We start from the raw sequence: 13,349 nt of genomic DNA on the forward strand, positions 1-13,349 counted from the left end.
GAAGCTGTGTTACTTTGCCCACCTAAAACACCTGATTGGTCTAATAAAGAGCTGAGCAGTCAATAGCTGGGCAGGAGAGAGAAATAGGTGGGGCTGCTTGGCAGAGAGAATTAATAGGAGGAGAAATCTGGGGGAAAAAATTGAGTAGCAAGAGAGGAAGTAGGAAGAAATTAGGGGCTACCCACTCAGCCTCAGAACCAGCAACAGAGGGAGGGAGGGAGGGAAGAGAAAAAGATAAAAGCCCAGAGGTAAAAGGTAGATGGGATAATTTAAGTTAGAAAAGCTGGCTAGCAATAAGCCGAACTAAGGCCGGGCATTCCTAAATTAGAATAAGCCTGCATTTATTTTGGAGCTGAGTGACCCCGCCCAAAAAGCAAAGAGTAAAAATCAATCAACTACTCCTCTAGACCCTCTCCATCAATCACATCTATTCCTCACAGAAGATTCTGGATGGAGCTGTGCCATTTTCCTGTGGTTTAAAAGCATTACTGGGTGGATTCTTCTTCTATGACCTCAGGAACTCTAGCCCTGCAGACTTAAGGGCAGGCCAAGCACATAGGTGCACTCGGTGCCTATCTATCCACCCTTCCTTCCTTCCCTCCTTCCTTCCTTCCTTCCTTCCTTCCTTCCTCCCTCCCTCCTTCCCCTACCTGTTCATTCAGCATGCATTCCTCCACCATCTATCTGCTGACCTCTACCTACCAGAACATGCACCCACTTTCCCATCACCTGTCCCCTACCCATCTATCCACCTGACTCTACCCACCTACCACCTTACCTACTCCATCTACTTCCTCTATCCCCTCACCCATTCAACCCACCACCCACCCACCTACCACCTGGCAGACACCAGAGATATGCTGGTGGTATTATCTACAAGGGCTCTGGACACAAGTTGTGCCCCATCCTGTGAAAGAATTTGGTTCTGAAAAAAGCCAAGAAAAGAGAAACGATCCCATGAAGAGCCCAGAGGGGAACCTCAACATGTCTGATGGAGGGCAAGTCCAAGTGGGGAGGAACAAGAAATAATCCTAGCAGAGGCAACTTGCCCCTGAAGATGTGGAGGCAGGAGGACAGGCAAGTGTGAGAAGCTGAGAGAAAGCTCAGAGGTACCAGGGGTAGGAGGAGCAGGCCAAGCTGAAACCATACTTAGGAGCCAGTATGCCACGCTCACGACAGAGAGAGCTTGTGGTGATGTCTGAGTACACACATTGTGGTCAAATATCCACATAGTGAGGTCTGGAACCAAGGCCATCTTGGAGCAAGGACCCTACAAAGCCACAAAACCTGATATCCACACTCGGCAATGTTACCCCCAAGCACTGAGCAAAGCTTGGGTAACACATAGGCCAGACAGATGGTGAACAGCACAGAGCCACGAGGTGCTTACTCATGGGGATGCAAGATGAGAAATCGCTAATCATAAAACAAGTGAGCAAACTGAAGCAGCCTGTCATCAACGTGACTCATTGACCAGGCTCATGCCAGAGACACAGGAAAGCTGGCCATTTCCTGTAAAAGGGCTCTCCACGTGGGAATGAGAAGAAGGTTTTTTGAACCTGGGACCTTGCTGTTGAGGCAGGGGCTTTTCTGATTTCTGCATGGCTCTGGAACCACCACCCAAGGGCTTTGAGCGTAACTGCTTGCTCTCTACCTCAGGAAATGGGAGGTCCATGCTGGCAGATGTGGGGATGCTGTAGGAATGCTCTGGGGAAGACACGACCAGAGATGCTGCCTCCTCCAAGCGATGGATGGCCAGTGCGCACCTGCCGCAGGGGTGCTATGAGAGGAGTTTCCTGCTAACACAGGCTCTTTCCCTGGGAAAAGGCCTTCACATCTGCGTAGGAACCATCTCAGACCCCTTTCTGATGCTGTGTCAGTCAGCAGTTTCCTGTCTGCCTGTGAAATCTGGAGCTATTAAAATCTGCATACTGATGACAGTTTCCAGAGGCAGCACTGAACTGAAGGTTCACAGCACATACAACCATCCCTTGCTATATAACCAGAGAGCCTTAGCCACCCAAATGCTAAGGGAGATACAGAGTAAACCATGTCCCTTCTAGAGCTCGGTTCCAATTTTATGTATTGGGGAGAAAAAAAAACAACAACCCAGGGCTGATCTGGTTTCAAGAGGGTATCAGAGAGGAGGAGAAAGGAAGCCCAAGAAGGGGAAAGCGATTCATACACACTAGACTGGTCTGATGCCCAGGGGTCGGCTGTGCAGCTGGCAAGGAAAGCAGAGCTGGGCGACTGCGGTGTGCTTGCTCACACAGGGTCCCATAACACAATGCTCATGTTCGCAGGGGTCACTTCTTCCAGGCCCACTTAGGAAGCCCACCAGACACAGCCGACTCCAAGAGCAGGATCGTCAGCCATGCAAGTGGCTGTTCCCCCGACACAGAAGATGAATAGGTGGCCATGCTGCGCTGTAGAGCCCCGGGGCAAAGGTTCTTTCTCATTATCCCCTCTGTTTTTTCCATCATGGTGCTCCCTACGGCTCCTATCTAAGTCCACACAGAGGGGACCTAAGGATCTCACAGCACACTGCCCTGCACCCACCCCATCAGGATCCAGCAATGAGCCTTAAATCCTTGAGACCCTCATATATATCTTCTCCTAAGGGCAGCTAAGTGTTCTGGGCCTTGGTAGTCTTGAGGAAAAGTGATATAATTTTTCTTAAATTATTTTATTTCATGTATATAGGTGTCATTAGCACCACACGCCAGCCAGGGATCGGGAGGGAAGCAGGTGCTTTCTAACGTGGCTCTGAAAGGTACAGCTACTGCTCTAAGCCAAGAGGAAGAGGTCAGTCACAGCAGCAACAAACCACAGGAGGACACCAAGCATGCCAGGAAAAAGGCTTTTTCAAAATGTGACCATTCTTGAGTGTGCAGGGAAAAGGCCCCTCACCAAATGCTCTTTGGGGAGATAAGTGGGCATATGGGTCCTAGAATCCAACGGTGTGTGCTCAAGCTACTGATGTTGCATAGACCTTACAGCTCTGCAAACTAATGACTGGGAGTTTGTCTTAGGGAAACAGATAAGGATATCAGGAGAAAGCCCATCCAGAGTTACTTATAATAATGGGGGGAGGGGGAAGGGTGTCAAATTTATTTGTCAAATGTCTCATTTTTGTTTTGTTCTGAGATGCTGTTGAAGCACTCAGACTATATACATGCAGTGGAATGGTGGAATACTATATAAACATCAAAATGATGCTGTGTTTTTCCAAAAATGAGATGAGCAGGCGGTGGGATGTGTGCCTGTCTGTGGAAGCACCAAGCCCATGTGCACGGAGACACAGACACCTACACTCCCAGCATTCAGCCACGTAGACTGCTTTCAACTTCTGCTCAGTATGTTTATTTAAACTTCTTGTTAACAGAGTGACAAAATCCAAGGACTAATGGTGCAGATTTTAAATTTCAAACTCTGCAGGAGTTCATGGAACCAAAATGAACAGTCCACCTTAAAAGATTCACTGTGGACAGAATGGCCAGATTCCTGCCAGAACAGAACCGAGTCTGCTTTCAGAATCTTACGGAAAGCACGAAGGTGACATCCTCCAGAGAAGCAGTTTTCCTGCTTTCTGAGTTGGTGCCTGTTATTTACTTCGGCATGACAACCGCGGCCAACGACATCTACAACTGGCTTTGCTCTTAGCTGCTCGGAGCTGGGCCCTGGGATCAAATTCAGCTGTTGTAGCTTAGGTTTTCACAGTCACTCTCTTGGCTCTCGGGGCTTACCCCACTTTGCCACTTCCATTTACAATGTGACTTCAGATGGAACTGGCACTGTAATCCACTGTAGTATCGAGAGCCCTAGATTAACACCTGAGACGGGGGCCCGAGGGCCTGACTGCACTATACACATCTCAGGGGACCTAACACACTGCCCTCTTCACGGGGAGGCAGAGGACTGGCCCTGGCTCTGCCACTGCCTCTGCCCCATGCAGCTGTACTCACATGTAAACTGGGGTGGTAGGTCAGCACGCCGTTGTCGCACAGGGTGACGTACTTCTTTTTCCACTCTTTGTTTAGTGACTTGCCACTTCGCTTCAGCAGCATGCCCTGCAGGGAAGAGGAACCAGATGTGAGGTCCCATGAAAGTAGTGTAAGACACAATGGGATCCAAAAATAAAACCTTTCTTAGGTTTTGCATTTTTGGAGATTAACCTTTTTCTTATATATAAATTTCGGTTTCCCTGCCATATTCAACATTACAGGTAATTTGGAAGTTGAACTTTGCTCTAGATGCTGAAGATCCACCATTGGCCAACAGCTGCAGTAGACATCCTGGGTGTCCATCAAACTTCCGCAGAACTGAGTCATAGCAAGTGGGATGTGCCTAATGGAAGGATGCTCCTATTCTTTGCTTGTTGAATCCAGGGCCTTGTATATATATTCAAGGAAAATACCCTACCACTAAGCCCCGGCCCCAGACCCAGGAGTAATATATTAAAGACAGACATCAAGATCAAGGATCTTCTCACCTCAATTTTATAAACACAACAACTTCATGTTATAATTTCTTTACAGAATTTTAATTTATTCAAACTGAAATTCCATTTGCAAACTTTGGTAACAACACTGGGTGGGTGAGCTGTAATTCACTTCAATTGGTTTTTAATGACGTCCATTAAGGTCTCTGGGAAAGCTTTCAGAAACTGGAAACTAACATATTTTGGAAGTCACATGTGGCACCGCCTTCTCTGGATGGCTGCTGTGGATGTGTTCCTGGTCTAAGTGCCAATTCCCAGTAAACCTTGCCTCCACTCCAATTGCAGCTTTTATGTCACGGTTGCCCACTCCTGTGCACTCCAATGCTGTCCATGTGCAGTGAGCAAACCTCTTGTCCAACAATCAACTGTCATAATTCTGACAATAGCTGGGAAGGCATGTACCTAACACTAGCTAATTCAGCCAGACTTAGGAATCAAGAAATTACAGGTTCCCAAATGCACCTTGTCTGCTTCCTGATCCTGCTCTTCCCCAGGGATCTCAGTGTGGGAGAAGATCAGGTCAGTCTGAACACATGGCAGGAAGGAGCTCACATGCAAATCACCAACACTGTGAGAATATAGCTGTGTTTACTCAGATCATAACCAAGCTTTAAATCCCAGCGTGGGGATCTCGCCCATTAGTACCTGTTACTGGGAGATTTGAACATCCCACAAAGAAACCTTTGGAAGGTCACTGCTCTATAGGATTTTATCATGTTAAGAAAGCATGTGGAAAAAAGTGACATGAAAAATGTTTCTGCTGTACACCAAAGCAACAGAAGCTCCCCTGTGTGGTACAAACAGGCGATAGTGAGTCACCCCCACGGACACAATAATAAACCAACAACCTTGGAGCCCTCGTGTTCCCTCCCCATGGAAATCTTCCATTCTTACCCAGCAACACAAAGCCACACCCAAGTTCTCCAGTGGGCTCACATTTTCCCATCATCCACTTCAGATGGAATTTCGACAATAAAGAGGGCTGGGGGTCACTGCAATGTCACCAGAAGATTAGGGCTACTGCAGGCTTCAGAAGGCCGTGTCCCTTCCTGCTCCAGCAAGCGCCCGCAGATGGCTAACAGGACTCCTTTGGGAGGACTGTGGGCACTTTCATGAGCCAGCGCTACACTCCTCATTATCCTTCCACCAGCGAAGGCTACAGAGGAAAAGAGGAGAAACTGGCCAGATGGGAGGCGCGCAGAGGCTCGCAGAGTTTATCTGCGAACTAAAAGAGTGATCCAGTTTTTAAAAAAGAATTTCTTGTTTAACATTCATTTACTTATTGTGTGCATGTATGCCACAGTGTGTGTGTGAAGAGTCAGAGGATGTGTGTATGGGTGTGTGTGTGAGAGAGAGAGAGAGCAAAGGAGAGAGAGAGAGAGAGAGAGAGAGAGAGAGAGAGAACCTGTGCGTGTATCTGAAGGGTCAGAGGACAGTTTGCAAGAATCAGTCCTCTCCTTTTACCATATGAGATCCAGGGACTGAACTCAGGTCGTCAGGCTTGGCAGCAAGAGTCTTTATTTGCTGGGCCATCTTACTGGTTTCAGAGTAATCTATTTTCATGCTAGGAAAATAATATTACCAGAAGGAAGACATGAATATTGACCATCATGAATAAATCCTACTGCTCCTTGGAAGACACTGTTGGCTTATTCACTGAAGAGTAGGTGGGCCTGAAGAACACTGACCTGCCCAAGGGCTACCTCCTTCAGCATTCCTGCCTTGACCACTGCCTTAATTATGTATCCTTCCACCTTAGCCCTTCAAGGTTATGAAAGGGTCTGGGAGCTCCTCACCTTCTTCCTGTACACACGTCTTAGCTGTAGCCAGCAAGTCCTTAAAGTGGCCCAGCACCTGACCTTCCTGAGCGCTGGCTGACTCTTTTGCTCCCCACCAAACACAGGCCAGAGGCAGCAAGGCCAAGGGACACAGGCTCCCTTGTAGACAAGACTGTGGGCCGCATAAAGACAAGCGTACAGTGAAGTGGCAGGCCTCCTATTCCTGCCATTGCACGGGGCTGTGAATTCTACTGTTCTCAGCTACGGTGAACAACCTGCTCTCACAGCAAAAACTGAAGGGCTGGTACCTGGTGTTCTCAATGGGCACCTGTTCCCTCCAGAACAATGTTTAAACAGATCAGCATCTCGGTATTTCATAGAACTCCACAGTTTCCAGAGATGCTCTGAGGCTACCAAGAATTTCCAGCTTAGCCAAGGTACAGGATGGGGCTTCCTTTTCGGGTTAGCCTGGGGAACCCTGTCTGACTCTCAAATTTCTACAGAATATAATGTATTCAAGTTGGGCAACCTTGGTGCAAACCTTTATTCCCACACCAGGGTTGGAAAAGCAGTCAGATGTCTATGAATTCAAAGCTAGTCTGGTCTACGTAGCTAGTTCTTTCTTTCTTTCTATCTATCTATCTATCTATCTATCTATCTATCTATGATTTCTGCCTCCTCCCCGCCACCGCCTCCCACTTCCCTCCCCCTTCCCCAATCAAGTCCCCCTCCGTCATCAGCCCAAAGAGCAATCAGGGTTCCCTGCCCTGTGGGAAGTCCAAGGACTGCCCACCTCCATCCAGGTCTAGTAAGGTGAGCATCCAAACTGCCTAGGCTCCCACAAAGCCAGTACGTGCAGTACTTAGCTAGTTCTATGACAATCAGGGCTAAATAATGATACTATCTCAAACCAAACCAAACCAAAAATAAACAAACAAAACTCCTACAAACAACAACAACAAAAACCCTGAAAAAAAAAAAAACACGTGTTCAGAGTGAGCAAAAGCATGGCCACCACTCTTAGCTGCAGAAAATGCAAAGACACTCCTTAATCTATACTGCAGTTGGCTGCAGAGAAAGAGGCTCTGTAGGTTACCGTGAGAGCAGGCAGGAAGCATCCATGACCAGAACACTTCCCAGGCAGGGGGAAAACTGATGGGCTTGGTGGGCGTGAATCTCAAACCCACAAGCAAACTCAGAGACCAGTACCGGGCTGAAGAAGTGGGATGGCCAGACATGCTGAGAGTCTGCAGTGAGGACACAGAGCAGTCCAGGGGGGAGGCGGCCTTGTGTCCAGATGTCTGCTTGGTACAAGAAGAAGCACCAGACTTGCCTCAGAAAACTCCTTAGCTAGAAATATTGGCAACAGCTCAGGAGATTTTCACACAGAACACAGACCTCTTTGCTCTGTCTGCGGGACGACCACAGGAGGGCTGGCTGCCTGAGACTTCTAGGCAGGAGTCCTGCCGCACCAGATATGGTGTTTTAGAGCCCGGACGCAGGAGTGGACACACCTGTGAGATAACACGTACCAGGAATGCTGAGGCAGGGTAATTCAGCCCTGGGTAACAGGCTGCACTGGAGAACTGTAGACAACACTGAGGTCGCTTTCCAACACACAGCAGCAACTTCCTTGGATAGAACAGGTCTGCAGAGCACAGAGCCCCAGAGAAGGCCCAGCTTGATAACCAGCATGTGACTGGCCATTCGGGGACACCCTGTGGCTATATCCTGGCCCACACTGGGCTGTTACTGGAAGGTCTAACAAACACAAACCATTTGTCACCTGGCCTGGGGAATTGTAAAATGTGAAATGGGCACGGGGACCGTTTTCCAGCCCACAGACACAGAAGCATGGCACAGTGAGGCCACAAGTGGTCTAGATTATAAAACAACCTTAAAACAAAGAGCGATCTTCTTAGCAGCTACATACAAAGGCCACAGGAAGACTTGGTGTGGATCCTTACACCTCAGGACCAAAATCCTGGTCCAGGGTTCTATTGCAAAGCTCCAGTTTCCAACAAGTCCTAGTGTACCTCTTAGGCCCATGTCAACAACAATGGTTCCCCTAAACTGTTTCCACTTTATAAGGCCATGTTCATTTGATGGAGTAGAATTAAAGTCACTAATAGACTTAAACAGCCAGAAGTTAAACCATAATGTTCTATATGTACTAGGAGGGAAAGGCACACAGTCTCTACTGTGGTCCTCCAGGCTCTACTATGACACAGTGGTTAGGGAGTCCCAGAACAGATAGGGCCTGTGATGGGGAAACAGTTCCATGCTCTGCCAGCCGGGGCCCTCACACATCTCTAGCAACCAAGACAGAGGCAAGCCATGAAACAGTTCATTTTACACTTTCAGAGGACACAAAGCCACAGTCCTGACAGCCAGGAGATGACAGAGGCCGGAAGGCTCCTGGCTGTCTAGACACAGGCGGCCGGCTCCCGTCAGCGTGTGCAAATGGCCCTTATGATTCTAAGTCTCTTTGAGTAGCTGTAACCTAGGGCAAAACTGCACGGCAGAATGTCAAGATGCATCCTTCGTCCATCTTTCAGATACCAATCTGGTACACGTGAAGACAATGCTTGTTTAGATGGTTCTTGCCGACTAGCATGGCTGTCCATTTGTGAATGGTTCATTTCACTCGCAGGGGGCTGCGGTATTTATTTTGATGTTTTTAGGTTTCAGGACAGTACTGAGCTTCATTCAAAAAATAAGTTTGCTCCCTGCACATGCAATCGTTAGTCTACAGAAAGCCAAAACATGCAGGCATTTGCTGCGAAACATCATTTTAAGGTGTCCTGCTTTTGTTTATGCTGCCTTTGTTTAGCTCTGTGAAACTGTTATTCTTTGCCTGTCTAAAACACCTGATGGCCTAATAAAGACTTGAATATCCAATAACAAAGCAGGAGCAAGGCAGGGCTGGGAGGCAAAGAGTATAACAGGAGAAACGAGGAAGAAGAGGAGCAAGAGAATAAGGAGAGGAGGACATCAGGGGTCAGCCACACAGCTACAGAGCGAGCCATGGGGGAAGAAGTAAAGAAAGCAATAGAAACAGAGGAAGATAAAAGCCCAGAGGCAAAAAGGTAGTTGGGATAATTTAAATTAAGAAAAACTGTCAAGAAACAAGCCAAGGTTGGACACTCATAACTTAAGATAAGCCTCCATGTGTGATTGAGAGCTGGGTGGTGGGCCCCCACAAAAAGAGCCAAAGATTAAAGAATAAAGAGTAAAAGTAAAAAAAAAAAATCCACCAACTCCAACCATTAGTGTGCAGAAAGCTGGTGAGCATCATACACTGTGTGACCCCATCATCTCACTGATCCCGTGCTGCCTGAGACGCGCTACAACCCGTGGCACTCAAGGACAGACACCGGCCATGCTAATTTAACACTTGTTACTAAAGCCAGTTCCTGACTTACATATACATACCCACATGTAAATACATGTGCATGCACACGTACAGACACACACACACACACACACACACACACACACACACACACACTTTTTTCTTAAAGAGTAAACCTTGAAAAAAAAAAGACAAGACAGCAGCTCTAGCATTGTTGAGCTCTGTGTGACTGCTTTGTCCTCAACCAAGATGTCACGAGAAATGAAAAAAGGACTCTTCTCTCAGATCACTCCATTCCAGGGTGGATAATGCAAATTGGCATCTCACACCACTGTGTTTGCTAAACAAATACTTCTCGTGGCATTGGTGTCAACCCAGTGGGCTGGGCAGTCAGCAGGACTCAGGAGTGCTAGTGGGGCTTTGGGGGAGAAGGGTGCAGCATTGCATGAGGCTAGGCAAGCGGGGAGGCCACAGGCCGGCAGAACCTTCAGCCAAACCAGACTAAATGCTGTGTAAAATTCCATCGTGAACCCCATCAACGGGGAGAAGAAACGTGAGTTTCTGCGCAGAAATCGAAAAAGGTATATCCAAGTCCAAACATCAATGTACCTAGCACAAACAGTTCCTTGGTGTCAGCTCTGAGCAGCGGAAACCTTTGGAGAAAGTTCCGGTTTCAGAGCTTGGATCAAATGCAGGCAAATGCGGCAGGTAAGATCTGGGAATGAATGAGGTCCTAATATAAGACCAATCTGACCGTTCTTGAGAACTTAGGAAAAATTTCAACAGCCAGTCAGTTGCCTTTTGTGTAGAGCTGGGGCTAGAGATGGCAGACAGGTTTCTGTGCCTCAAAATGACCTATACCTTGATACAATAAAAGCTAGTAATCTTGAACTAAAGTGCTAGAAGGTTCAAAATGAAGCCTCACGTCTGGACAGTGACTCCCAGGCACGCAGCAGAAAGAAGCAGGGTGAGAAGGCCAGCAGCTGATGCAGGGCACTTCTTGAGGAAGAGAGAAGAAACAAGGACCCAGGACTCCCTGTTTCCGGGGCAGGGTACATCAGGAGTAGGTACCTGGCTGAACCTTCAGTACTTTTGTGGGTCGGTTACAGTCATGTGTCTCTGGCTCCTTTCCACTGGTTGAGAAAGGAGGGATTTGCTGCAACTCTATCCCCACTGCTACATCACATGGTGTATGGGTGCAATGCAGCTCATCTCCTGAATCCTGCCTGAGACAGTAAGCACTAGCAGTCCAAGGTGTGCGGTCTAGAGGATCCCATCATGAACATCCAGACTTGAGACTTTGGGGATCCTGGGATAGGCTGTAGGAGGGTAGGGTGAAGCCAGAAGACTTCAAAGACCTACAAACATATGTTCGTACCCCTTATGACCCCCGGTTCAATTTACCTAGTGGGATGTGGGGAGGATCATCTGTGCTAGTTCCAGCCTCAGCTTCAAAGAGCCGGATAGCTTTGTCTTTCGTGTCCCTTAGGATGTCAAGACTGTCCAGCTACAGGCAGTGGGAAGGTGAGGCCCTGAGACTCTGCCTGGAAAAAGGACTAAGTACCTAAAGGATGACTGTCATTACCTTCTTACTGACCTCTGACCCCTCCTTCACTGATACTCTGCACATGTAAGTGAAGAACTCTGGCGCTCCAGCCCAAGAGGTACCTGTGGTGCCCAGAAGAGCCACTGTCTCTAGAACCAAGAATACCGATAAATAACAAGCCAATGTTGTTTTAAACCATCTGGATTTGGTTCAATTATCTAGTACCAGAGAGCCAAAGTACCAGGCGGTGACAGAACCAGGCATCTGAGTTTCCGCCCATGGCCCAGAGGCTTTGTTGTCTCCCTGGGAACCACTTCCCCACTAGACCAATTGTAAGGCTCCCACAGTTTCTATGTGTGCTTAAGAAACTTAAGAGTGTTGTAACAGCTTGTATTATTCCTTCGAAGTGGCCAGTGTTGGTCTAATTGCTACACCTGAACATCAGGGTCCCAGGAAGGGTTGTCTTGCTCCTTGCTCAGGTAACCTCTGCGGCACAGGAGCAAACAGCAGGACTATCTGCCACACTGCAGTCTCTTTATTCACCACGTGCACGCTTCTAGTCCCAAGAGGTCATTGAAAGCCAAAAGCAATGTTAAGTGTATAAGCTTTAAATAACTTACTAAGTTAATGTAACGAATGTAAGTGCGATCTGAAATCCATCACTCACTGCTTGCCGCAGCCCCAAGCTGTGATAAAACACCACTCATAAATTTATATTAAAACTCTGCTCGATAGCAATTATTTACTAACAAAGATTTATTGACTGCATTAGAGTCTGGGGGTCTTTCCCAGTCAAATCAGTCTTTGAATCTCAGGGGCTAAATGGTGCTGGTCCCTGCTCAGAGGAGGACTGTCATGACAAACAGGGAACAGCTGATGGTAGGCTCCACCGTGGAAGTGGAGTACCAGCTGAGACATGGCCACCCATGTAAAGATGGGGTGATCAGCCAGCTTGACCAGCCAAGGTCCCTTCCCTCCCAGGAACATGCCCCTTATTTGGTTTAACATACATCTGGACCATGTGTGTGTTTGGTTTAAGAAAAGCACACAATATTTCCCAGGGGCAAAATCTGTATCTGAGAGAGTGCTGACATTCTGTCCCCAAACCTAGGTTAAAGGTAACAGTTTGCCAGAAAAGTGGGGGGTTTCTGCTTCTCCAGAAACAAGCCAAGTTTTCAGATGTGCTTACTACAGATCCAGCTGCTCAGAAGGCTGGAGTGATCACCAAGGCCACATGTGAGTGTCTGGGGCACACAATGAAACAACTCTCAGAAAGAAATCAAAACACAAACAAAGAGTGTGTTCTGTGTTCTGTGTGGTCTAAAGCAAGCACGCGCCATGTCTGAACTACTTGAGGAGATTCTCGTCCCAAGAGCTAAAGGCTCCTGAGATTTTCTTTAATGTCCCAGAGAAAAGTGAGCTTCTTCAACAGACATCCCGAAGATCTGGCTGCCAATCACTCAACTTGTTGCACTAACAAGAGATATTTTTGTTCTAATTAGGATTTTCCCCAAACGTTGTCAGTCAGCTTGCTACCACTGTGACACATGATACGACGAGGATCAGTTCATGAGGAATGTTTATCTTAGCTTATGGTTATATGAGTTTCATTCAAGGGACTCCTGGCTCCATTGCTTGGAACTTGAGGCAGTACAGCTCATCACGCTGACAGCTCACAGTGGCCTGTTCACCTCATGGTGGCCAAGAAGCAAAGAGACTGACAGAAAGGGGAGGATGACTAGTTATCTCCCTCCAGGACACATAACCAATGACCTAACTTACTCCATGTTTTTACGGTTGCACCGTCTCCTTACAGTGCCATGGGCTGGTGACCAAGCATTCTGAACATGGGACTTAGGGGACACTTATACACACCATAGGATGTATGTTGCAATTTACAGTGGAGGGTGGATGACCTTCCAATTCTAGAACCTGGCTGGCACAGGGGCTGTGTTGAGGAACACTGTGTGTACCATGTTTAACGTATCCCCTGCATCCCGAACAGAAACAGGTCCACCCTATTCTACTTTCTCAATGTTTGAAGTTGCCTCATGCAGTAACAGACAGTATGTAAGTTTCCAAGGACTGACCTGGACCACAAGGCATAGGAAATGAAGGTGCTGCATCTATGCGGTGGGCTGAGGGGGCACAGGCATCACTCCTGCCAGT

At 47.7% G+C, this 13,349-nt stretch overlaps 1 protein-coding gene across 10 annotated transcripts in view; it reads right to left on the minus strand.

Moving 5' to 3' along the window:
- Agap1 (ArfGAP with GTPase domain, ankyrin repeat and PH domain 1) overlaps positions 1-13,349 on the minus strand; it is a 455,752-nt gene that overhangs the window by 165,572 nt on the left and 276,831 nt on the right. For all 10 annotated transcript variants that reach the window (XM_041650295.1, XM_041650294.1, XM_041650296.1 and 7 more), the window contains one exon: positions 3,966-4,070. In XM_041650295.1, coding sequence (XP_041506229.1) covers positions 3,966-4,070 — 105 coding nt within the window. The remainder of the gene's footprint in view (positions 1-3,965; positions 4,071-13,349) is intronic.

The sequence above is a fragment of the Microtus oregoni genome, unplaced genomic scaffold (assembly GCF_018167655.1).
Source record: "Microtus oregoni isolate MIOR12 unplaced genomic scaffold, Mior012 000004F_ref0000308, whole genome shotgun sequence".
Classification (NCBI taxonomy): domain Eukaryota; kingdom Metazoa; phylum Chordata; class Mammalia; order Rodentia; family Cricetidae; genus Microtus; species Microtus oregoni.